Below are 27,937 nucleotides of genomic sequence, written 5' to 3' on the forward strand. Positions count from 1 at the left end.
TTTTCTCTGCCTTTTAGGTAATAAACGTTAAATTTCCTTTTCAGCCTTTTCTTAGAAATCTTTTGGATAAGCAAAAACCATGATCTTTTATTGCTTTCATGGTTGAAGTCTGACAATCCCAACTACCATAGGTGTACTTTATGCAGTGAATGAAAATTTGTATGAAAATTGAGGGTTTTTTTAAATTACACACTTTTAAATGCTTCCTGAGAACAGACTATTTAAAGACATTCTGTGGTGAATACAAATAATTACCTACTAGTTTATTTCAATTATGAACTTACGTTTTTAAATATTTTCCCACCTGTCCATTATTGCTTTTTTTCTTTGAGATTCTCCAAAAGCAAGAAACATTTCAAAAAGTTAAAGGAATGTAATATAACAGAGAACATATAGCAACCATCAAAAGGTAATATGATTTAAAACTCTAAACAACAGTGTTTGTAGAGTTTGTTGGAGTTACATGTTTTTAAAATCTCATTTACATTTACGTAAACATTAGACCTATTATTTTGCTGTTGCTGGGTGACATTTATGGGAATGTGAGCAAGCTGCCTCTTTGGGGTTTAAGTTAGATTTGATTTAGTGAGGTCTCTGCTAAAGTAGTGAGAATTTCATGCACCACATCGTCAGCCTTACATGTGAAGACTTCTGCCTTATATATGAAGACTTCTGAGCAATTTTAAGATTTAGACATGTCCATGAAAAGGAAAAAAAAATGGAGCCTTGTATTTGTTTCCATGGAAGTTATTGCTTCCTACTCTTAGATTGCAGACATTCATTATTATTAACCACCTTCCTAATAATAATAGCAGTTAGAGTATGCTAGACACTGTTAGACATTTATATACTTTCTATGCTCACAAGAACTTAATGTAATATATAAATAGTCCGCATTTTGCAGATGAGGAAACTGAGGCTCATAGAAGCTGAATAGTTTTCCCAAGGTCACAGAACTAATAAATGGCAAAACGTGATTAAAAGGCAAATCTGTTCCTTCCAAATATTGTCCTCTTTCCATTGTAGCACCTTCTGGGTCCTCTACTAATAGCTATGATTTCCTCAATTCCTTCTAAGAAGTGAGTACAGTACTTGAGTGTATTAAATACAACATATTATTTGATTCTCATAGCACGTTTGTGAGATATGTATGATAATCTCCATTTTCAGATGAAGAAGCAGAGATTCATTTATAGTAAAGAATTTGTCTAAGGTAGTACTAGAGGCTATTTCACACTCAGCTCTGAAACCATAACCCATGTATCCTCTTCCCGGTACAGTATCTGCTTCCCTTCCTAATTAATTGCAAGATTACTTCAGTGTCTCTCTATTGTGTATATGTAGGCTAGCTTTCAGTTCACCTCCTTTTCATATCACAGAGATCTAGAGAAGAGGGTGGGCACACTCTGCCCCTCAGGTCCCACTGGTGTGCACAACCACAGGGCATAATACAGAGAGGATCCTAACCTGGGTCTGAGAATCCCCTGAAGTTATATCCAGAATGTATGAGTGTGCATTTTTCTGGGGAATTGGACAAGAGCTTTATTAGATTCTCAAAGAGGTCTCTGCATGAAAGGAAAAGCATTAATCTGTATTAGCTTGGGGTTTCATTAAGAAGAATGCCACTTTCTAAGTGTGACCTTAGGCAAGTTCCCTCATGTCTCTGAACCTTTCTCTCCATCTGTAAATTGATATCATAATGAAAAGAATTAGATGATAATGTGAAAATACTTTGAAAAATGCCAAGTAGAAATACAACTGTGAGTATTTATGTCTTCTGAAATGTTCTGTATAAGATGCTATAGCAATTAATGTCTTTCTACTGCCCTTTATCAAAGGATTGAGTCCATTTTTTGCCCTTCCCCTTACGTAGCTTCAAGTAAATGTCACTCTTTGGTGGCATCTAAAAATCAGAGCAGAATTTGAATCATGAGATATAGGTAGAGTTCTCAGCTTCAGCATTAAAGATATTAAGTCCTAGATATTAGGAAGCTGTTGCTGAGTCCTGGAATCAGGATCCTTCTGGTTATTCTTCTGGTGAATCTTACCTCCTGATAATCCCCTTCCCTTTTGCCCTATGAACTTAAATGGAAATACGCTCTCAGAAGCTGGTCACAGCCCTCTGAACAAGTTCTGCCATATGCATGGAAGCTTAGTGCCCATTCTACCTGCATGTCTTCATTTAAAGAATGAAGGAAGTGTTTACTTGCCAACGTGATAAACTTCTGCAAAAGTTAATGGGACAGAATATGCAAAATTATTTGTTAATTGTTAGCCCCTTAGATTGATACTTTTTATTGTTTGCTTTTAGGGGTTTACTACAGGCAAATTTATTAATAAGTAAAAGTTTCATCTTTAGCTTTTTGTCTTCTTTCTAATTCTACCTTCTCTTCTCCATCTTCCCTCACTCCATCCTCTCAGCACCAGGTTCCAGGGCTCTCATTCTCTGCCCATAAAATCTTTTAAAATTAGGCATTAGGGATTTAGCTCTCCCAGTAATACTTAACTTTCAGAAGAGACAAACACTAAGAACACAGTGATTAATCGAAACGTATGAAATGTGCTGACTTTGAGGCATCATTGGAAAAGTTGGGAAGGGTTACAGTACCAATTAAAAAGCTCCATCAAGCTTCTGCCTACTCAGCCAAAGGTCAGAACCTTCTGCATACGTGCACCACTGAGGAAAGGGGAGTAATTGAAACTCCAAATATAAGTAAAGTAGCCAGAGAAAGCAATAGAGGAAGGGAGAGAAAGTGGACACTCTAGGATTCAGAACTCTTAAATTCAATAGCATTTCCTCTTGTTTGTGTAATTATAACTGTTCATTCAACTATATCTACCTTTTGCCTTTGATTGAGTCCAGGACACAGTGATGGACTCATGACTGACTATTAATTTTGTGGTTTCATTCTTTTTGTCAAGTAAAAATCTTAATATTGGTGTGTTAAAAAGTGTGCTATAAGATATTCCTGGTAAAGACTTTTAAATTTAAATAGAAACTTTTAAATTTCTACATGATTACCTCATAGTCCTAATATGAAATGACTGTGTATGGAAAATTAGAACTTCAAATATTTAAAAACAAAGACAAAGGGAAAAGCTCACCATAAAACTTCTACACTTTGGTTGCCATCCAGTTCTTTTACTTGATAATGACAGAGCAGACAAATAAGATCCAGCTGTATTATCTGTGTCTCTAGATGGCCCAATGAAAGATCTTGAATAGGAGAGAAGGGTTAGTTCATGTAGAGTTGAGTTGATGAGAAAGAGAGTATTCATAGTCTGAGAAATCTAAATCATATTTTTTACATATGACATGTATGTGTTTGCTTTTCCTAGTTGTGTATTAAACAGAAGGAAGGGATTTAATTTACTTATTCCTCAGGCAGAAAAAGTGTCCAAAAGGATATGTTAAGATGAGCTTTTCAGTGAGATTGTAAATTACTTGAGGACATAATAGTAATAATAGTAGCCACTAGTATTTATTATTTGCTTCTTATATTCCAGTACTTCACATAGTTTATTCTTACTTAATATGCCTCCAAGCCCTTTGAGGTAGATACTATTATTATAACCATTTTACACATATGGAAACTGAGCCTAGAAGGTTTAATTAACTTGCCCAGGGCCAGTGTTAATAAGTAATGGAACCAGGATTTTAAACCATACCTGTCTGATCTTAAGGCCCCACCTCTTCACCAGTGAGCACTTCTGCCTCCCTTTTTTATTGTTACCTCCCACAGATTTCCTGAAACAATGCCTTGCACACAATAAGAACCAAAAAGTATTTGTTGAAATGATACTGCACTGGCTGAAAAAATTCAATCTCAACAGTTTTGTGGAAATTGAAACTGTTAAACTAAGCACTTTTAGTGGTTTCTCAGCAAATAAAAATCTAACCATTGCTTTGAGTGTGATATATTGAAAGTTTAAGCTTGGATATAGTCCATTAAAAAGCAAAGGTTAAATGTAGCAAATTTGATTATTATGGAATCGTTCAGATTTTGTGCAGTCAGATAGGTTTATGTCTCTAATTTAACATAAGTTAGAACTAAGATTATAGAATGATATGGCCTCAGCTTGCCTTAGTGAGCTTTAAATTTTCATTGTAAAATATTAGGCTTTAAACACCTAGAAAAGCTACTGGGAGATGAAAGGTATTTATAAAGATGCATGTGTTAGCATACAGTATTTGTTATTGTCTTTCTGACTTACTTCACTCTGTATGAAAAACTCTAGGTCCATCCACCTCACTACAAATAACTCAATTTCATTTCTTTTTATGGCTGAGTAATATTCCATTGTATATATGTGCCACATCTTCTTTATCCATTCATCTGTCGATGGTCACTTAGATTGCTTCCATGTCCTGTGTATTGTAAATAGAGCTGCAATGAACACTGTGGTACATGACTCATTTTGAATTGTGGTTTTCTCAGGATATATGCCCAGGAGTGGGATTGCTGGGTCATATGGTAGTTCTATTTTTAGTTTTTTAAGGAACCTCTATACTGTTCTCCATAGTGGCTGTATCAATTTACATTCCCACCAACAGTGTAAGAGGGTTCCCTTTTTTCCATACCCTCTCCAGCATTTATTCCTTGTAGGTTCTGATGAACCGAGGGGCAGGACAGGAATAAAGATGAAGACGTAGAGAATGCACTTGAGGACACAGAGAGGGGGAAGGGTAAGGCTGGGACGAAGTGAGAGAGTAGCATTGACATATATACATTACCAAATGTAAAATAGATAGCTAGTGGGAAGCAGCCGCATAGCACAGAGAGATCAGCTCGGTGCTTTGTGACCACCTAGAGGGGTGGGATAGGGAGGGTGGGAGGGAGACGCAAGAGGGAGGGGATATGGGGATATATGTATACGTATAGCTGATGCACTTTGTTATACAGCAGAAACTAACACACCATTGTAAAGCAATTATACTCCAATAAAGATGTTTAAAAAAAAAAAGATGCATGGCTGAAAATCAGCACTTTTAGATTTAAGAGAAATATTTCTTTATAAAGTGTATATTATTTCCATTTTTAAACAAAGTCTGTTGTTTCTGTTAACTATAGCAGAGACTGAAACCATTTTTAGATAGAGCATTATGATTAGAATTAGTTGTATTTTGGATTTACTGTTTAATATGTAATGTGGTAGAAGGAGCTGGGCTTTGGAGTCAGGCGGACCCATGTGTGAATGTTCTCCAGCCTACTGACCTTGTGACTTTGAGCAGACAACTCCAATTTCTTCATCCACATTGAACCAATGGTGTTTATTTTACATAAGTGAGATTACTTATGAGATTACACAAATGAGATTACTTATACTAGTACTTGGTATAGTATGTACTCAGTAAAAACATATAAGGTCTTATTCATGTTTTGCGAGCTATTCTTTAAAAAAAAAAGAAAAAAGGACACAAATGGAATTTTAACAGTTTCCTGGTCAAATAAAGTATAATTCAACTATTAGGGATTGAACATAGTTGTTGTTTTTTTCAGGGATCTGACATAGGTATTCTGTTTATTGACATAGGTGTTGAGTTACAGAGGTGTGTTCAGTGTGTAGAGTTTCACTGATCTGTGAACTTAGGACCAGTGCATGTATTTAAAAAAATTTTTTAAATATGTATCACCAATGAAAAAGTAGCATTCGAAAGTAGATTTATGTGTAATGTCCTTACACTGTCAAGGTAGATCATAAAGGTATTAAATAGAATTACTCTCTGATTAGTTTTTAAATTATACTGATGTTTCTAGGTTAAAAACTGACAAATATTAAATATACAACTTCCAAAGAAAAGGGGTCAAGTGTATACTTATTTTTAAAAGTTAGTAGAAAGTAAGTTAACATAGCTTGAATAAGAAATTAAACCAGGTCTTTTGGAGAGACCACAAAAACTTGATAAATACAAACCCAAATATATCAATTATTAATATTATAAATAACCAATTGCTCCTTTTAAAGTCAAACATTTCTGACTATAATCATTGGATTTTTTTTCAAGAAGTAGAGCCAAAATATAAGATTTAAAGTAGTAACGCGAAACATATATTTTATGTTTCAACAATGAAACAAGTAGCATGGCAATACACATACAGACAACATACACTTAAAGATTTGTCATTATTGTAATTAGTATCATTTAAAATTTTCATAATGAGCAGTTTTCCAACATGTTGATTGAGAGATAACAGACATGACTGGCTTTTTTCACCACCCCCAGGGGGGAAATGTAAGTAACCTTTTTTTTTTTTTAACATATATATGTATCTATTCTTTTTCAAATTCTTTTCAGAATATTGAGCAGCATTCCCTGTGCTATACAGTAGCTCCTTGTTTATATGTATATGTATATATACATATGTATCCACAGATACAGGTACATATACACACACACAAATATGTGTGTGTGTATATGCATTTTTTGTTCTTTCTTTATGATCTTAATACGTGGCAAATATTTAAATTTCTTTTTTTTTTTTTTTTTTTTTTTTTTGCTGTACGCGGGCCTCTCACTGCTGTGGCCTCTCCCGTTGCGGAGCACAGGCTCCGGACACACAGGCTCCGCGGCCATGGCTCGCGGGCCCAGCCGCTCCGCGGCATGTGGGATCTTCCGGGATCGGGGCACGAACCCGTGTCCCCTGCATCGGCAGGCGGACTCTCAACCACTGCGCCACCAGGGAAGCCCTTAAATTTCTGATGTGAGTTACAAATATGGTTTTCTCTTTGTGGCACAAGATTTTATATATATATATATATATATGTATATATATATATATATATATATATATATATATAAAATTATATATTATATCAAAATTCTTTTGTTTTTCAATTTGCCGATTTCTTAATACATTGTATCAACTTCATAATGTAAATACAGAGAGGTCTATATTAAAATATTTCCCCAAATGGAGGAAATATTTACTTTCAAGCATAGTTTTAAAAAATCAAGATGTGTGAAACATAGTTAAGGGCTTCATCAAGTCAGGGTAAAGAAGACTCAAACAGTCCTTTTACCATGCAGAGTCAGGGAGCTGGTCAGCCTGGGTTCAGAGCCCAGCTCATCTCACACTAGCTGTGATGCTGTGGACAAGACTATTCATCTTTCATGGTCTTGGTTTTCTTGTCTATGAAGTGGGAATAGTGACAGAATTTACCCCTTAGGGTAACTTGACGATAGATGAAATAATACTTGGCAGATATTAAGTACTCAAGTAAAATTTAGCTATTACCATTACTTCCAGCAGTAGCAGTAGTAGTACCAGTAGTATTAGCAGCAGCAGCAGCAGTAGAAGTAGTATGTATACAACGGTAAATATATAAATGTATAAATTTCTGGTTCTAGAAAATCTTACTATTGTCTTACAGTTACTTTTTATAGAGAAGATAGGAGAAATAAGTAGTATTTACATTTCAATTGTTTAAAACTTTAAAATGCAAATGCCATGACCATTGTTCTAACTGGACTGTGCAGGCAGTAAGTTAGTTGTGGCCCACTTAGCGCCTGGGAGCTGCTTTTCGTGTCCTGTTGTACTGGGGTCCCAGAGATGAAGAGTATGACAACTGATTCCAGGAATTCTTGCGTGGTACTTAAATCTCACCAAATGGAAGAGCCTAGGGGTGCTTGGTGCTGGTATTAGACACAATTGTCAGAGAGAATAAAGAAAATGCTTTCTGAAGATAAACGTAGGGTGGTAATAGATAGCCTTTTCAAAAATGACTAATAGGCCTTATGCCAAAGAAGTTTGGCAGTATCTAACTCAAGATATCAATTTGTCAGAAGAGGAAGGTGTAAGTTTTCTGCAGCTAGACTGGGTTGCTAGTTTGCTGACACAGGAGTTAGAGTTTGAAAAACAGTAACTGCTGCTACTAAATATTTTTTTTTGGAAAGTCCCCTTCCAGATAATCTAAACCCCTTTCTCCCCTGCCCTACATGCAATGTTCACAGCAGTATTTTCTAACTATTGAGTTTCCTCATCTCATTCAGCCTTTCTACTATTCAATTCAGTAGACAGCTATGGCAAACAGTTTGTGAGTCATTTGATGTCTACTAAGGAGAAATATAGAACAAGCAAATCTGTTCTTTTCCAGGCCAAAGCCTACCTGAGGATTGCTACCGAAGTGGTAAGAAGATTGCCACCACCTCCAGAGTGATTCCCCAAGTGTCTTGGAAATGCGCCTGGTGCTTGACAGTAAGACCTTTGGAAATCAGCAGTGTGGTGGTGAAATCTACAGAAATAATAGCAATCATAGTTGTTTTCTTGTATTTCTAAAGAAATAATATCTTCAAATTTGATTTGCTAAACAATGACAACAAACTTTTTACATACTGATGCTTACTGCTACATTTAGGAATTGTTTTGCAAGCTGTTGTATACCAGCGTCACAGAACTGCATTTTATTTCATTGAACTACCCCTTAAGGAATCACAAGTTTATATTACAAACGCAACCTTCAGTTCAGGAGAGAACTGTGCTCTTTTTGCAGGACTACAGAGTTAAAGAATTTACTGAATGTGAGTATGGATGTTAAGTGTGACATCTCTCCATCAGGCAGTTTGGTCTGGGTTTGAATCCTGCCTCTACTACTATCTTGGACACATTCTTGTTCCAGATAAACCTCTACTTCTTCATCTGGACTAGACTTTCCCCTAGACTTAATAAATCTCAATCTCCGGGGTGGAGTCTGGACATGTGTGTTTTTAACAAGATCATAATGATTCTGATTATGATGGCAATACTAATAATAATAACTAACATTTATCAAGTGTTTTCTCGTGTCCTTATAGTTAATCTTTCATTCATATGAGTGGGGTACTGTTGTTATTTCTGCTTTACAGATGGGGAAACTGAGATATGGGAAAGTTAACTGTCTTCCTGAAGGTTACTGTCTAGCAAATGGAGGTTTGAACTTGGGCAGTTGGATACTGGATCCTTCCTTTTGTACACCAAAGGGCATTTGTTTATTTCAAAAGAGGAATAGGATTATAGTATTCAGAATTTCCTCAAACTTATTTGACCATGAACTCTCCCAACCTCCCCTTTAGGAGCATTTCTTGGAGTTCATATTTTAAAGAATACACCTTGAAAAGCATCTTGTCTGGTTGAGGCTGAGAGAGAGAGAGAGAGGAGAGAGAGAGTCAGTCAAGGGCTTCCCAAGGTTATAAAGCTGCAAGTACTGATAAGAGTCATTAGTTAATCCTCACCTACAAGGAGGTGGTCTGTGACCTTTGGCAAATGCCTGAGTTCCTTTGCTCTGTAGTTAAGCAGCCAGAAAATTAGGTAAAGAGTTACATGTCATTATAAACATGTTTTTGCACACTTATGCTCACATAAAAAACTGTGCATGGATGTTTATAGCAGCTTTATTTGTAATAGCCAAAACAACCCAGAGTTTTCCAATGGGTGAATGGTTAGAAAAACTGTGGTATATCCATACCATGGAATACTACTCAGCGATTAAAAAAAAGAACAAACTATGGATACATGCAACAACCTGGATAAATTCCAGATAATTAGGCTGAATGAAAAAGCTAATCCGAAAAGGTTTTGTACCATATGATTCAAGTTATAAAACATTCTTGAAATGACAAAATTATAGAAATGGAGAACAGATTAGTGGTTTCCAGGGGTTAAGGAGGGGATTGGTGATGGGGGAGGGAACTGTGTTTGTGGCTATACAAAGACATCAGAAATCCTTGTGAGGATGGAAATGCTCTGTATCATGACCGTATGGATGTCAGTATCTTGGTTGTGAAATTGTGCAACAGCTTTGCAAGATGTTACCATTGGAGGAAATTGGGTAAAGGGCACAATGGAATCTCTCTCTATCATTTCTTACAGCTGCATGTGAAGCTACAATTATCTCAGAATAAAAATAAGAGTATAATTTTAAAAAGCAAACTTGCACTGCTGTGTCTGAACTGAAATCTCCTGGACCAAATTATCCATGCTAATTAAAATCATGAATAAAAGTATTTGTGGATACACAGTAATCATCAGTCATCACTCTGAAAAGGAAGTAACTTTAAGTTGTAGATATGTATTTGTATTTTATTGTCTTTTTGGAAGAAGGCCAATGTAGATAATCATTGAGTATTTCTAAATATGAAAAAGCAAGTAACTGAACCAAGCTTAACTTTACCTGGAAAAAGAATAATTTAAATAAGCTCCAGAGGTGCTTAAAGTTGTGTACCAGAATTTAATGCATCTCATGGAGAAACGGGAAAGATAGACTTCACTCATAAATATACAACTTAGAGAAGATTCACATATATAATCACCTGCTCCCTTCTCCCTCACTTACTAGTCTCTGCAGATGCTTCCAGGAAAGCCACTGAAAAAAAATGTGGTTGAGGTTTATACCCAGGTTTAAAAGTGGAGGAGGGGAGGGCTTCCCTGGTGGCGCAGTGGTTGAGAGTCTGCCTGCCGATGCAGGGGACACGGGTTCGTGCCCCGGTCCGGGAAGATCCCACATGCCGTGGAGCCGCTAGGCCCGTGAGCCATGGATGCTGAGCCTGCGCGTCCGGAGCCTGTGCTCCGCAATGGGAGAGGCCACAACAGTGAGAGGCCCGCGTACAGAAAAAAAAAAAAAAAAAAAAAAAAAAAAAAAAAAAATTGAAGGAGGGGAAAGTAGGTTTAAGAGCAAGAATGAAGCTTATTCTAAAATTTTTGCTCCTGGTAGCCTTTGCTAAGCTTCAGAGAGCTGACTTCAAATAGACTATCAAGCATAGCTAGTCTGCCTGTTGCTAGGGGTAATATTTATTCCTCATTCTTCACATTTCCACGGAGAATAGAGAATTTCCATTCCCCTGTCCAGGAGGGAAAGGCAAGCTCCCCCACTCACTCCATCCTGGGGAAAGAGGAGTGACTCATGGGCAAATTTCTTTATGTCTGTGTTTCTTTGATTTCAGCCAAATCCTGAGCTTTCTGAGGTAGGCTACAGGAAAGCCTGAAGCTGTCCACCTCTGTCTTGGACTTGGGTGAGCAAGTCCATCTAATTTAGAGGTAGGGTATTTGGTAGCCCATTGTGGTCACATACCCTGTAATCCAGCTTTTTGTCAGTAATAAAGCTAATTTGTTTTTTGAACCATTATCTGGATTCTATGTCTCTCAGGTCCAAACAGGGGAAGAATCCCCCCAACCAGACTCCAAAGAAACACAAAATACCTTTCTAGAATCCTATAAAGTTAGAACTGAAGAATATATTTCAGATAAGTCCACCACTCTATTTGAAGCACCTCTAGTAAAAAATAAGTTCATTAATGGCCAGAAGTTTTTTTTGGGGGGAGGAGGGAGAGTGAAGGGAGGTTATCATGATGTATACTACATATGCAGTAAAGCACAGAAGACATAAATATACAGGTCAATTAATTATCTACAAAGTGAACACCCATGTAACTACCAACTAGGTTAGGGAGTAGACCACAACAAGCATCCCCAAAGCCCCAGTGTTTTCCTTCACAATCACTATCCTCTTCTTCCCTTACAACGTTAACAACAAACTGATGTTTTAGCACCTTAGTCTGTACCCTTAAACATTATAGTTTTGCCTATTTTTTTGAAATTTATATTAAATGGAACCATACAGTATTTTGCTCTATATTAACTGTTTTTATTTTGCTCTATACTGACTGCTTTTGTTCTGTATTATATTTCTGAGATGCATGTCTATTGTTGCATATAGCTGTGATTTATTCATATCCTTTGCTGTAGAGAATCCCATTGTTTGAATAAACAACTTACCATTCCACTGTCTAAATGGATATTTGCATTGATTCCAGTGTTTTACTATTATAAATAATGCTGCTCTGAACATTCTTGTATGTATTTTCTTGGTGTTCATGTGCTTGAATTTCTGTCGAGTTATTTCTGGGAGTGGAATTACTGGTAGTTGTTTAGTGGTATCTCATTGTGGTTTTAACTTGCATTTCCCTGATTACAAATGAAGTTGAGCACCTTTACATACAGTTATTGGTTAATTAAATATCTTCTTGTGTGCAGTACCATTCAAATTTCTTGCCCATTTTTCTAGTGTGTTGTTGGAGCATGTATATATTCTTATATTGTTGATATGAATCCTTGTCAGTTCTATGTGTTGCAGATATCTTTCCCCCTCTATGACTTGCCTTTCACTCTCTTAATGGTATCTTTTGATAAACAAAGGATCTTAATTTTAATGTATTCAAATTATCATTATTTTCCTTTATCATTGTTGATTTTTTTATATATACCTCAAAGTCATGAAGATATTACCCTATATTAACTTGTAGAAGCGATTGAGTTGTTTTGCCTTTTATGTTTTGTTCTGCTGTCCATGTGGAATTGGCCTTTTGGTTATTAGGTAAGGTGGGTGTAAGTTTCTCACCAGGTGCACATCTAATTGTTGCTTGTGAGACTATGTTTCCCTCCACTATTCTGCAGTATGCTATCTCTGTTGTAAATTAAGTGTTTGTGTTTCTGTGGGTCTGTTTCTGGGCTTTGTATTCTTTTCCATTGGTGTATTTGTCTGTCTTTGCACCAATAACTCACTGTCTTGTTTATCATCACCTTGATGTTCTTCAAGAATATTTTGGCAATTCTTGATTTTTCACATTTCCATATAAATTTTAGGGCCAGCTTGTGAAGTTCAAAAACAACAACAACAAAGTACTGGAGAGTTTCAAGTTTGCTTAGGATGGAGAAGACTGGAAAGAACATCGTACCCACCCTTACAATAAGAAAAAACTGCATGATCTACAAAATCATAACTTTTAATTAAACTGACCAGAGAACCTAAGTTACAGTGCAACGTAGTAGCCTGAAATGTAAGGAAAGACAGAGCCCTCCAAGGAGAGACAGGATGTAAGGATTTCCCCACCTTTGGCAGAGCACAGACGAAAGACATCAAGCTCCCTACAAACAGGTAAGACAAATTCAGTGAAAAATTTTAACACATTGCTAAAAGTTGAGTGTGGATAACAGGAGAATCTAGAACCCCTGGAAGCTACTAACAGAAGGGGAGTTTACACCCACCTTTAGACTTTTCTCTGTGGACTTCACTGGGTACCTAAGAGAAGATTTGAGCATGGGGTAGGGTACTGAAAAAAGCCTTTCTTAGTGTATAGGCCTGAAGGAGGAGAGCAGTTGCTTCTGTGAGAAAAACAGAGCCCTGCCTGACCTCCCTTCCCTGTGGAACAAATACTGTAAGTCACTGGGGGAGGGCAACAAATCTTGTTGTTATCAGATGAAGACCCATTATGACTGGGGAGAGGAAACAGAAAAACCCTCTATTCCTAGAGGAATAAGAAGAGAAAGACATCCTGGCCCCAGGGACCATTAAAAACATCCTATCCTTGGGGAGGAGGAGGACCACCAAGAAAGCCCAATGACCAAGGCTCAGGGACACAGGATTTGCCCAAAGCTGAGACTGAGCCAGGACAACTAAGAACCCACTGCCCCACAGCAAGCTAGGAAGCACTAAGTATCAAGCAACAGCAGTCTACTATTGGAGGAGGGAGCAAAACTGTGAATAGAGAAGGTCAAAAGCTAAGGGTAGAGCAGGAACAATAAGAAAAAATCCTTTGGCAACCCCATCCTTCAACTTAAGCACAAGGTAATACCAGAGAGATCTGAAGCCAGTGGTGCACTTTAACCATAACAACAACAAAACCTAAATAAGATCAACTCCTGATGAAATTGACTCAGTGCTGCACCTTAAGTTTCTAGCAAAATAAGAGGCATGCCCATTTTCAGCTATAAATGCTATTTACCTCAGTCTTTACTGTCCTACTCGTGATAACCAGTATTTAATGAAAGAATTATAAAACATAAAAAGCAAGAAAAATAAATCCCCTACTTGATAGACAAAACATTTAACAAAACCAGACACAGAGATGACTCAGATGTTGCTACTATCAAATAAGGACCTTTAAATGGCTAATTAGTATGTTAAAGGGGCTAATGGAAAAAGTGAACAACAACCTTAATTAGATGAGGAATTTCACAGAGAGATGGAAACTATAAGAACAAGTAAAATAGAAATGCTAGAAATTTAAAAACACAGTAACAGGGAAGAAGAATACCTTTGGGCTCATTAGTAAACTTGACACAAATGAAGAAAGTGTTGATGAACTTGGAAGATAGGTAAACAGGAAGTACCCAAATTGAAGTACAAAGAGTATAAACAGTTTAAAACACGCATACACACAAATAAGAGCTGGGGATAAATTGTATCTCATAAGGAGAAGAGGAAGAGAGGGACCTTGGGACAGAAAAAATATTTAAAGAGATAACTGCTAAGTATTCTCTAAATAAAATAAAATTTATTAAACTAGGGAATTAACAAAACTCAGAAAGTTCCAAGTGGGATTTTAAAAACCTAGATATATCATATTAAAACTGCTGGAGGGCTTCCCTGCTGGCGCAGTGGTTGAGAGTCTGCCTGCCAATACAGGGGACACAGGTTCGTGCCCTGGTCCGGGAAGATCCTACATGCCGCAGAGCGGCTGGGCCCGTGAGCCATGGCCACCGAGCCTGCGTGTCTGGAGCCTTTGCTCCACAACGGGAGAGGCCACAACAGTGAGAGGCCTGCATACCACAAAAAAAAAAAAACTGCTGGAAAAACAAGGATGAGAAAATCTCGAAGGCAGTCAGTGAAAACAATTCACACTTTTTTCAGACAAAAGTTAAGAGAATTCATTAATAGCAGACTTTGCTACAATAAATGCTATATAGGAAGTTCTTCAAGCAGAAGGAACAGAATACCAGATAGAAATTTTGATCTTTACAAAGAAATGAAGATCTCTGAAAATGGTTAAAAATAAATATAAAAAAATACTTACTGACTTGTTTCTGATCATTCTAAAAGACAGTTGACTGCCTGCTACTACTACCATTTTTAAAAATTAGGTTAAATAATAAGCCAGTAGTAGAGATAAAATGGAATCCTAAGTACATAATCCAAAAGCAAGCAGAAATTGAAGTATAAAAGGAATGAAGAACAGAATGAATAGAAAACAGCTAGCAAGATGAGGATTTTAATCCAAACATATTGATAATTACAATGAATATAAATGTTCAAAACAGACTGATCAGAGATTGTCAGAGTGGATAGAAGAGTGAGACCCAACTTTGTACTGTCTAAAAAAAATTCATTCTAAATATAAAGACACAAATAGATTAAAAGGAGTAGATAGAAAAGATATACAGTGTGAACATTCATCAGAAGAAAGGTGGAGTGGCTATAGTAGTATCAGGTATGGCAGATTTCAGAATAAGTAACATTACCAGAAATGAAGGATGCTCACTAAAAAAGAAATAACTTTAATGTAATAAATCACCAAAGGAAATGTATGTTGTAGTTGTAAATTGACAAAGTAAACTCCAGTCCCACATGCCATCACTGGCAAAATCTACCCAACATTTAAAGAAGAAATAATGCCAGTTCTACATGAACTCTTCCAAAATATAGAAGAGGAGGGAGCACTTCCCAACTCATTTTTTGAAGCCAGCATTATCCTGTTACCCAAACCAGACAAAGATAGTACACGAAAACCACAAATACTCCTCGTGGGCATAGATACAGAAATCCTCAGCAAAATATTATTTAATTGAATCCAGCATTATATAGAAAGGGTAAAGCATTGTGATCAAGAGGGTCATTTTCCTGGGAATGCAAGGTTGGTTCAACATTTGAAAATCAATCAGTATAAGCAGCAGATTAAATAAAAAAAGAAACTGAAGAAGGACAGACCAAGGAAGAAACACCATATGTTTCTCTAAAAGATGTAGAAAAAGCGTATGACAAAATAAACATTTAGGATAAAAATTCTCAGCAATGTAGGAATAAAAGAGAACTTTTTCACTCTTATAGAAGGCATCTACAAAAAATTTGTGCTTAACATCTTAACTAATGGTGAAAGACTGTTTTCCTCCTAAGAAAGGGAACAAGGCAAGGTTCTCCAGGCTCACCACTTTTATTCAATATTGTACTGGAGGTCATATCAGTGGAATAGAAAAAGAAATAAAAGCATACATATTGGAAAGGAAGCAATAAAGCTGTGTGTTTTCACAAGTAACATGATTGTCTATGGAGAAAATCTCCCAAAATATACACAAAAGTAACTAGAACTAATAAGTAAATTTAGTAGAGTTGTAGTTTCCAAAGTCAATATAGAAAAATGAATTTTATTTTTATATATTAGCAGTGAACAATTGGAATTTGAAATGAAAATAGTATAATTTATAATAGCACAAAACATGTAATATTTAAATATAAATCTAATAAGATATGTGCAAGATCTGCTATGCTGACATACAAAACACTAATGAAATCAAAGAAAACTTAAATAAATGGTGGGAGATATCATGTTTATTGTTTGGAAGACTCAGTATTGTTAAGATATCTATTCTCCCCAAATTGATCTATATCCAATGCAATCCCAATCAAAATCCCAGGAGACTCATTTGTTGAAACTGACAACTTGATTCTAAAATTTGTATGGAACTAAAGAGGGTCTAGGAGAGCCAAAACAGTTTCCAAAAAAGAAAAAGTCAGAGGACTTACACTACTTGATTTAAGATTTATAAAGCTACAGTAGTCAAGACAGTGTGGTATTGATGTAAGATAGATAGATCCATGGAACAGAATAAAGTGTTCAGAAATAGACATATACAGATATGACAACTTGATTTTCAAGAAAAGTACCAAGGCAATTCAATGAGGAATAGATCATCTTTTCAGCAATTGTGTTCAGTTAGACATCTTTTTACAAAGAAATGAACCTTGTACCTTACACATCTACAAAAATAAAATCAAAATAGATCATATACCGAAATGTAAAATCTAAAGCTATGAAACTTCTAAAAGGAAAACATAGGAGAAAAATCTTCATGATCTTGAGTTAGGCAGATTGCTTAATTAGGGCACAAAATCGCTATAAATCTATAAAAGAAAAAGTTAATAAATTGTACTTCAGAAATTTAAAACAGCTGTTGGAAGAACATAATTAAGAAAATTAAAAGGAAATTTACAGACTAGGAGAAAATATTTGTAAAACATATCTGACAAAGAATTTATATCTAAACTATATAAAGAACTCTTACAACCCATTAATAAGAAGATAAAAACTCCAATTTTAAAATGGGCAAATTATGTGACTAGAGACTTTACCAAAGAAGATATACCATTGCAAAGTAGCATGGGGCTTCCCTGGTGGCGTAATGGTTGAGAGTCTGCCTGCCAATGCAGGGGACGCGGGTTCGAGCCCTGGTTTGGGAAGATCCCACATGCCGCGGAGCAACTGGGCCCGTGAGCCACAACTGCTGAGCCTGCGTGTCTGGAGCCTGTGCTCCACAGCAAGAGAGGCCGAGATGGTGAGAGGCCCGCACACCGTGATGAGGAGTGGCCCCCGCTCGCCACAACTAGAGAAAGCCCTCGCACAGAAACGAAGACCCAACACAGCCAAAATAAATAAATAAATAAATTTAAATTAAAAAAAAAAAAGAAAAGTAGCATGAAAAATACTCAACACCTTTAGTCATTAGGGAAATGCAAACAAAACAAAACAAAAAACCCACAATGAGATACCACTACACAGCTATAAAAATGGCTACAATGAAAAAGACTGACCACACCAAGTGTCGATGATGATGTGAATCCACTGGAACTTTCATACACTGTTGGTGGGAATGTAAAATAGTACATTTACATTTGGAAGACAGTCTGGCACATTCTTAAAAAGTTAAAGATGCACTTATCGAACTCTTCTGCTTCTAGGTATTTATCCAAGAGAAACAAATATATATCCACATGAAGACTTACATACAAATATTCCTAGCGGCTTTATTTTATATTATCCAAATGCTGGAAAGAACTCACATGTCCACCAAGAGGTGAATGGATAAACCAAATTGTCTGTAACTGCAATAGAATACTTCTTAGCAATAAAGTGGACTGAATTATTAAATCTTAAAATGAATTATTAAATCTTGAGAGTGAATTATTAACCCTTCAAATAATAGTGCTGAATGAATGAGGCAGACAAAAAGGGTACAACATGTGTGATTCTATGTACATACAATTATAGAAAATGCATACTTTACTAGACAAAGTAGATCAGTGGTTGCCTGGAGATGGGTACTGGGAGAGAAAGGGTATGGAGAGAGAGAGAGATTAAAAAGGAAATGAGGAAACTTTGGGAAGTAATGGAATGGTCATTAAGTTGATTATGGTGAAGTTTTCACAGGTATATACCTAGATCAAAACTCATCAAGTTGTGCACTTTAAATATGTTCAGTTTATTGTGCATCAGTTATACTTCAATAAGGTTATTAAAAAAAGAATGATGTATTCACGAATTGCTTTCTGATATTGGATTATACTTTCCAGAATAGTATTTTTATAAGAAGATAACCCTTTTTTTTTTTTTTTTTTTTTTTTTGCGGTATGCGGGCCTCTCACTGTTGTGGCCTCCCCCGTTGCGGAGCACAGGCTCCGGATGCGCAGGCCCAGCGGCCATGGCTCACGGGCCCAGCCGCTCCGCGGCATATGGGATCCTCCCAGACCGGGGCACGAACCCGTATCCCCTGCATCGGCAGGCGGACTCTCAACCACTGTGCCACCAGGGAGGCCCGATAACCCTTTTTAAATGCCTGAAATGTCACAGTTTCCATGTATAGTTGTTTTCAGATCCCTTTTTCAAAGTCTCTCTTCGTTTTTTTAACTAAAGATACCTTTTTGAACAACTAGATGAGCATTGTCTCTTCCTTGTGCCAGTCTGAGTGACTACTGATGTTTGGAGTTCAGATGGAAACTTGAAGCATAATCAGTTCAATTATTTGCTTTCTTTTCTTACTTTTGCCACGTCTGCTTGTATGACCTGAAGCAGCACATTGTTTTCACATTTAAATCTATTTTTAAATAATTTGGCTTAAAGTCTATGTAGAGTATAGTATAGAATTTGGTCATAGACCACTTTTCTAATCAGAAACTCTTATTTGAATAATAACATTTAAACCCAACCTTCAGTTTAAAGTATATCAATGCTTTAAAAACCTTGTTAAAGTCTGAAATTAGATGGCCTATATAAATATTGATGTGCCATACTTTCAACTTATTAATTGAAAAGTAGCTGACTTTTATTCCCAGGAATGTCAGGTTTATAACAACAGATAACTTGATTAATACATAAAGGATGTTTAAAACAAAAAAAAAATCCTTTAATTTAAAAAGAAGACAAAAAGTGGTTGTGTTTTTGAAGATTTTTGCAAACTACTTTCCTACTCTTTATTATTTTTAATCTTTTGTAGATATTTTAAAGTTCTGTAGTTGTTATTTTTTGTTTTAGCTCATTTATACCCCATGCCTTTAGTAATTTTAATACTGTAGGTTAGTTTGGATCTCTACAATAACATCAGTTGTCTTTTACAAATTGAATGTATCAAGCAATAATGATTTTTTGTTATTTATTTTGAAATATAAAATAGGAACAATAAGTTATCTTTAACTGTATCTGTTTCAAGCATTAAAAAAACATTTTGTAGAATATGGGTGTTGCAGCTGTTGAACTGTTGTTTAAACATTATTTCTCACACTGTGCCTAATGGATTTAATTATGGTTCACACAGTTGTTTCTTTATCATCTCTTCAGATGGAGGACTATACAGATACATCGTAAACCACCATGAGAATGTGTTATTAGGCTGTCTTTGCGGATGAAAGTATTTTCTAATTATGTTGTAAAAGTTCCTTGCAAATAAATTCCATTAATTACTGGCTTTCTCTTGTAGTTCACTAATCTAGTTACTCACCGAGATCAAGTACAAAAGAAAGCCAACATTTTCAAACTAAAAGGCCTTATTGTGACTGGACCCAAAGGTCAACAATAGTGATTAGTCTAAAATCCATTTAACATTGAGAAGAACCAATCAAAAATATTTCTTCAACTGTTTCCCAGCCCATACTGTCCATAGGGAGTTTCTACTTTAATTGAGGACACTAAACTATCCCAAAGTAAATATTAAAATGAATAAGAGCCGAGCTCCAAGTACATTAGTAGTTTTAGGGAAATAGGTTGGAGAAAGAAGATCTGGAATCAGGTTTGAAGAATAGGGGATTAAATAGGAGGAAATAATATGAGCAAAGAAATGGGTGTAAGTGGGCGGAATATAGTGTCTCCTGGGGAGCTGTGGGAAAACTAGCCGACTTAGAGATGTAGTTTCATATTTGGATGTCATGGGTAATAGGATAATAGGATGGGAAAAACTGATCAGATTACAGAGAGCCTTGAATGACATGAAGTGCAGTTCAACCTTGACACAACAAGCAGTCATAAGATTTTAAAAATATATTTTTATCTATAATACATGCCTTCCAGACAAAATTTCAAAGGTATAAAAAGACATTCCATGAAAAATAATTCTCCCTTTTAATAGAACCTAACAAACTGATTTCAAAATTTACGTGAAGAGTAAAGATCCAAAAATAGCTAAGAAACTCCTGAAGAAGAAGAAAAATAAGCAGGAAGACGAGGAGGCCAACTTGTCCTACCAGATATCAAGACACTATAAACTGACAGTAATTAAGATAGTGTTAATAAAAGATAGAAAATTGACAAATAGGGCTTCCTTGGTGGCACAGTGGTTAAGAGTCTGCCTGCCGATGCAGGGGCACGGGTTTGTGCCCCGGTCTGGGAAGATCCCACGTGCCGCAGAGCGGCTGGACCCGTGAGCCATGGCCGCTGAGCCTGCGCATCCGGAGCCTGTGCTCCGCAACGGGAGAGGCCACAGCAGTGAGAGGCCCGCGTACCGCAAGAAAAAAAAAAAAAAAGAAAATTGACAAATAGAGAACCTAGAAGCAGTGTGTGCATATTTGAATATTTGATTTACGACAGAATGGGTATTGCAGATCATTGGGGAAACAGTGCTGGGACAGAAAAAATTGGATCCCCACCTTATGCCGTATAAAAATCAATTTTAAAAGTAAAAATTTTAAATTTTGCAGAAAATATAGGACTTTGTGACCTTAGGAGTGTAGAATCTCTTAAACAAGATACAAAAGGTACTAATCATAAAAGATTGATAAATTTGGCATTACATTAAAATTAAGAATGTCTCTTTGGTAAAGGACGTCATATAGAAATTAAAGAGATAACTGTAAACTGAGAGAATATATTGCAGTGCCTATAACTAGTTATTCCTAAGAATTCAAGAATTCCTACAAATCAGTAAGAAAAATTTAAAAGGATAGCTTAATTGAAAACTAAGCAATAGAAACAAAACAGGCATTTCACAGAAGAAAAAACATGAATGGCCAGTAAACATAAGAGAAGCTGCTCAGTCCCAGTAGTAATGAGGAAAATGCAAATCAAAACCAATGAGAGGCCACTTACACTCACTGGATTGTAAAATTTAAGAAGTCTTATAAACCAGGTATTAGAAGGGACATATCCTAGACGTTGGTGGTAAAATGGTAAACAACCACTTTGAAGAACACTTTGTTATAATATTACAGTCACGTAACCTACTACTCTGTTCTTGGTATTTCCTAGAGGATTTCTTGCACATGTGCACCAGAAGACATATAAGCATGTTCATAGCAGCACTGTTTGGAGTAGCAAAAACCTGCAAATAACCCAAATGTCTGGCAATAGAAGAATGGATAAATTCATTGTAGTGTAGTCACACAGTAGAATATTCTGCAGCAATGATAATGAATGAACTACAGCTACTTTTTAAAAATGGATGAATCTTAGAAACATAATGTGCAAAAATGGCAAGTTACAGAAGACTATTTACAGTATGGAGATCCTATTTCAGCAACACCTTTGCAAAGACATCTTATAAAGCTCAAAAACAAGCAAAACCAACTAATTTCTGATTTAGCCATATAAACATATATGATAAAATTTTCTTAGAAACTCATAGGAATGATAAACATTAAAATCAGGGAAGAGTTACTTTTAGGGTGAGAGGGGAGTGAGGCATGAAAGGAACACAAAGGTAAATACAGTGTTGGTAAACTAGTTTTTTTTTTTTTTTTAACTTGGGAGGACGGATGGAGTCACTGATATTGTTTTGTTTCTTGTACATATTCACTTGTACATATTCTTTTGTGTGTATGATGTAACCTTAAAAATATCATTTGTAGAAAAAAATGTATTTCCTCCTTCTACTTAATCAACCACCCATTTCCCTTCTACAGAGCCTTGTTAAATAAATTGTGGAACATCCCTATAGCAGAGTATCATGCAGCTTTTGAAAGAGAATAAAGCACCTCCCTATGTTCTGAAATGGAATGATCCCTGGGTTATGTTGTTAAAAGAAAAAGTGTACGTGGAAAGCTACAACCTGCATTAAAACATACACACATGCATACGTGTTTGTGCATGCGTGTGTCAGCTATCTCAGTCAGGTAACGAAGAAACTGGCTCTCATAAGTTCTTGACTCTGGAAGTGACTTATGGAAGCCATGTTTTTAAAAGGTTGATCCAGCCACATGTAGGAAATGAGGGCCGTGGTGATGGGCTGGGGGTACGAGGGAGAGGAATTCAGTAACAAAATCTGGGAAAATAGGGAGACCAGCTGGAAAACCATCACAGGAAGAGCTCCCTAAGGGAACCAGGACTGGAGAAGGGTGATGGAAGAGCACGAGGAAGTGAAATGTGTATTTTGGCACCGTAAATGATTTAGCAGTTCATTCTGCTTAGTTGCTGTTGCCAAAACCCAACAGTCTAAAAAGTCATGTGAAACTACATTTTTAATCTATTGAATGCAACTTATTTTATTATCCTATTTATGACCTGTTAAATTCAAGGTGTGGTCATGGAATGTCACAGCCCAAATGGATGGTCTTAAGAAGATTTTGTGGAATCACCTTTTACATTAAAGCCACAGAGGGAGAAATCTCAATAAAGTCTGAAGTTCTTCCTGATTTACTCTGTATAAACTATATTTTGATCTTTCATCCTGAGGACTTAATTGATAAGTCTATGGTGGGATTATACAAATGTTTGCCTACTAATGTGCCCTTTGTAGCAATGGCAAAAATACCCTCCTAACTGGATATTCTAAGAAAAAGTACTTTTAAGGCAGAAAGCATTATATTACTCTCTTGATACCTATAATTAAATTCGATGAAAATGTTATAAACTTTTTCTTCTACCCAATCGCATTATATGAATTTTTGCATATGTATCATATGTACCCACAGTTATGAATTGATTTTTCTCAAATTGCCCCATCCATGATTGGCATGCCCATATTTTTACTAATTTTTAGTGGAACCTGCTGGCAATCTAAAATAAAATTGTCCTATCCACTTTTTCTTCTTCCCCACTTCTTATGCTTCTTTTCTTCTGCACTTCTTGCCATCATTACTCTTCTTACACTTGCTGTTTTAGCCAAAATGAAGCCAGGAGCTAGTTGTGTGTAGACATATTGATTGTAGTGTTGTGTGTGTGACTCTCTGCTGTCCTGTTTTCCTGAACCTCAGATGGAGTCATCACTCTCACCAGTACAAATCAATTACTTCTTGTTGAAGTACCTGAGTCTTTGAACATCTGTTGTCCTTTACATCATTGATGGGACTCAGAAGAGATTCACTTGAAGTTTTTTTTCTCTCACACCACAGGGATTTTCTAAAACTTGTGTTATTTTCTGTGTCCCAGAGATTGTTTCATTTTCCTGCAAGAGGAAGAAAAAAACGGATCTAAGTGCTTCCTGTGATTGCATAAAGTTTATTTTAGGAACAAGAATCTGTGCTCTTTTTTTTCTATTACGCCCAATTTTCCTTGCTGAAGAATTTATAGGGAATGTTGAGTGATGTTTGCTCCCTTTCTGCACCAAGGAAATGTTTCTTTTACTGATTAGAAAGTTTTAAAATAAATATCCTATGACCCTCTAGTTAAAATGTTTTGTGGAGGGAAAAAACATTGTTCTAAGTCTATCTCTTTACTCTTTAATTAGCGTTCAGACTATTGCTTGAAACAGTTAACATTATTTAGTCTCCCTCTGCACTAACCAATTTTTTTTTTTTTGGATATTTTTTTAATTTTTTTTTTAATTTTTTATTTTTTTGCTTTATAACAAATTAAATCAGTTATACATATACATATGTTCCCATATCCCCTCCCTTTTGCGTCTCCCTCCCACCCTCCCTATCCCACCCCTCCAGGTGGTCACAAAGCACTGAGCTGATCTCCCTGTGCTATGCGGCTGCTTCCCACTAGCTATCTACCTTACGTTTGGTAGTGTATATATGTCCATGCCACTCTTTCATTTTGTCACAGCTTACCCTTCCCCCTCCCCATATCCTCAAGTCCATTCTCTAGTAGGTCTGTGTCTTTATTCCTGTCTTACCCCTATGTTCTTCATGACATTTTTTTTCTTAAATTCCATATATATGTGTCAGCATACAGTATTTGTCTTTCTCTTTCTGACTTACTTCACTCTGTATGACAGACTCTAGGTCCATCCACCTCATTACAAATAGCTCAATTTCATTTCTTTTTATGGCTGAGTAATATTCCATTGTATATATGTGCCACATCTTCTTTACCCATTCATCCGATGATGGACACTTAGGTTGTTTCCATCTCTGGGCTATTGTAAATAGGGCTGCTATGAACATTTTGGTACATGTCTCTTTTTGAATTATGGTTTTCTCAGGGTATATGCCCAGTAGTGGGATTGCTGGGTCATATGGTAGTTCTATTTGTAGTTTTTTAAGGAACCTCCATACTGTTCTCCATAGCGGCTGTACCAATTCACATTCCCACCAGCAGTGCAAGAGTGTTCCCTTTTTTCCACACCCTCTCCAGCATTTATTGTTTCTAGATTTTTTGATGATGGCCATTCTGACTGGTGTGAGATGATATCTCATTGTAGTTTTGATTTGCATTTCTCTGATGAGTAAAGATGTTGAGCATCCTTTCATGTGTTTGTTGGCAGTCTGTATATCTTCTGTGGAGAAATGTCTATTTAGATCTTCTGCCCATTTTTGGATTGGGTTGTTTGTTTTTTTGTTATTGAGCTGCCTGAGCTGCTTATAAATTTTGGAGATTAATCCTTTGTCAGTTGCTTCATTTGCAAATATTTTCTCCCATTCTGAGGGTTGTCTTTTGGTCTTGTTTATGGTTTCCTTTGCTGTGCAAAAGCTTTTAAGTTTCATTAGGTCCCATGTGTTTATTTTTGTCTTTATTTCCATTTCTCTAGGAGGTGGGTCAAAAAGGATCTTGCTGTGATTTATGTCATAGAGTGTTCTGCCTATGTTTTCCTCTAAGAGTTTGATAGTTTCTGGCCTTACATTTAGGTCTTTAATCCATTTTGAGCTTATTTTTGTGTATGGTGTTAGGGAGTGATCTAATCTCATACTTTTACATGTCCCTATCCAGTTTTCCCAGCACCACTTATTGAAGAGACTGTCTTTTCTCCACTGTACATTCCTGCCTCCTTTATCAAAGATAAGGTGACCATATGTCCGTGGGTTTATCTCTGGGCTTTCTGTCCTGTTCCATTGATCTATCTTTCTGTTTTTGTGCCAGTACCATACTGTCTTGATTACTGTAGCTTTGTAGTATGGTCTGAAGTCAGGGAGCCTGATTCCTCCAGCTCCATTTTTCGTTCTCAAGATTGCTTTGGCTATTCGGGGTCTTTTGTGTTTCCATACAAATTGTGAAATTTTTTGCTCTAGTTCTGTGAAAAATGCCAGTGGTAGTTTGATAGGGATTGCATTGAATCTGTAGATTGCTTTGGGTAGTAGAGTCATTTTCACAATGTTGATTCTTCCAATCCAAGAGCATGGTACATCTCTCCATCTATTTGTATCATCTTTAATTTCTTTCATCAGTGTCTTATAATTTTCTGCATACAGGTCTTTTGTCTCCTTAGGTAGGTTTATTCCTAGATATTTTATTCTTTTTGTTGCAATGGTAAATGGGAGTGTTTCCTTGATTTCACTTTCAGATTTTTCATCATTAGTATATAGGAATGCCAGAGATTTCTGTGCATTAATTTTGTATCCGGCAACTTTACCAAATTCATTGATTAGCTCTAGTAGTTTTCTGGTAGCATCTTTAGGATTCTCTATGTATAGTATCATGTCATCTGCAAACAGTGACAGCTTTACTTCTTCTTTTCCGATTTGGATTCCTTTTATTTCCTTTTCTTCTCTGATTGCTGTGGCTAAAACTTCCAAAACTGTGTTGAATAAGAGTGGTGAGAGTGGGCAACCTTGTCTTGTTCCTGATCTTAGTGGAAATGGTTTCAGTTTTTCACCATTGAGGACGATGCTGGCTGTGGGTTTGTCATATATGGCCTTTATTATGTTGAGGAAAGTTCCCTCTATGCCTACTTTCTGCAGGGTTTTTATCATAAATGGGTGTTGAATTTTGTCGAAAGCTTTCTCTGCATCTATTGAGATGATCATATGGTTTTTCTCCTTCAACTTGTTAATATGGTGTATCACATTGATTGATTTGCGTATATTGAAGAATCCTTGCATTCCTGGAATAAACCCCACTTGATCATGGTGTATGATCCTTTTAATGTGCTGTTGGATTCTGTTTGCTAGTATTTTGTTGAGGATTTTTGCATCTATGTTCATCAGTGATATTGGCCTGTAGTTTTCTTTCTTTGTGACATCCTTGCCTGGTTTTGGTATCAAGGTGATGGTGGTCTCGTAGAATGAGTTTGGGAGTGTTCCCCCCTCTGCTATATTTTGGAAGAGTTTGAGAAGGATAGGTGTTAGCTCTTCTCTAAATGCTTGATAGAATTCACCTGTGAAGCCATCTGGTCCTGGGCTTTTGTTTGTTGGAAGATTTTTTATCACAGTTTCAATTTCAGTGCTTGTGATTGGTCTGTTCATATTTTCTATTTCTTCCTGATTCAGTCTTGGCAGGTTGTGCATTTCTAAGAATTTGTCCATTTCTTCCAGGTTGTCCATTTTATTGGCATAGAGTTGCTTGTAATAATCTCTCATGATCTTTTGTATTTCTGCAGTGTCAGTTGTTACTTCTCCTTTTTCACTTCTAATTCTATTGATTTGAGTCTTCTCCCTTTTTTTCTTGATGAGTCTGGCTAATGGTTTATCAATTTTGTTTATCTTCTCAAAGAACCAGCTTTTAGTTTTATTGATCTTTGCTATCGTTTCCTTCATTTCTTTTTCATTTATTTCTGATCTGATTTTTATGATTTCTTTCCTTCTGCTAACTTTGGGATGTTTTTGTTCTTCTTTCTCTAATTGCTTTAGGTGCAAGGTTAGGTTGTTTATTCGAGATGTTTCCTGTTTCTTAAGGTGGGATTGTATTGCTATAAACTTCCCTCTTAGAACTGCTTTTGCTGCATCCCATAGGTTTTGGGTCGTCGTGTCTCCATTGTCATTTGTTTCTAGGTATTTTTTAATTTCCTCTTTGATTTCTTCAGTGATCACTTCGTTATTAAGTAGTGTATTGTTTAGCCTCCATGGGTTTGTGTTTTTTACAGCTCTTTTCCTGTAATTGATATCTAGTCTCATAGCATTGTGGTCAGGAAAGATACTTGATACAATTTCAATTTTCTTAAATTTACCAAGGCTTGATTTGTGACCCAAGATATGGTCTATCCTGGAGAATGTTCCATGAGACTTGAGAAAAATGTGTATTCTGTTGTTTTTGGATGGAAAGTCCTGTAAATATCAATTAAGTCCATCTTGTTTAATGTATCATTTAAAGTTTGTGTTTCCTTATTTATTTTCATTTTGGATGATCTGTCCATTGGTGAAAGTGGGGTGTTAAAGTCCCCTACTATGATTGTGTTACTGTCGATTTCTCCTTTTATGGCTGTTAGTATTTGCCTTATGTATTGAGGTGCTCCTATGTTGGGTGCATAAATATTTACAATTGTTTTATCTTCTTCTTGGATCGATCCCTTGATCATTATGTAGTGTCCTTCTTTGTCTCTTCTAGTAGTCTTTA

The 27,937-nt window shown here is 36.3% G+C and overlaps 1 protein-coding gene and 1 long non-coding RNA gene across 8 annotated transcripts in view; both read left to right on the forward strand.

Annotated features, from left to right (window-relative positions):
• Nucleotides 1-8,260, forward strand: part of NUBPL (NUBP iron-sulfur cluster assembly factor, mitochondrial) — a 347,659-nt gene extending 339,399 nt beyond the window's left edge. For all 7 annotated transcript variants that reach the window (XM_082618598.1, XM_082618600.1, XM_082618599.1 and 4 more), the window contains one exon: nt 8,098-8,260. In XM_082618598.1, the coding sequence (XP_082474724.1) occupies nt 8,098-8,160 (63 nt within the window). In that variant the 3' untranslated portion in view covers nt 8,161-8,260. The remainder of the gene's footprint in view (nt 1-8,097) is intronic.
• Nucleotides 8,261-12,562: 4,302 nt separating this feature from the next.
• The window catches only part of LOC309802997, a 78,173-nt gene continuing 62,798 nt past the window's right edge, over nt 12,563-27,937 (forward strand). Inside the window, exon 1 of the long non-coding RNA XR_014293875.1 lies at nt 12,563-12,909. This is a non-coding gene — a long non-coding RNA (uncharacterized lncRNA). The remainder of the gene's footprint in view (nt 12,910-27,937) is intronic.

The sequence above is a fragment of the Mesoplodon mirus genome (genome assembly GCF_964341445.2).
Source record: "Mesoplodon mirus genome assembly, chromosome: 4".
Classification (NCBI taxonomy): domain Eukaryota; kingdom Metazoa; phylum Chordata; class Mammalia; order Artiodactyla; family Ziphiidae; genus Mesoplodon; species Mesoplodon mirus.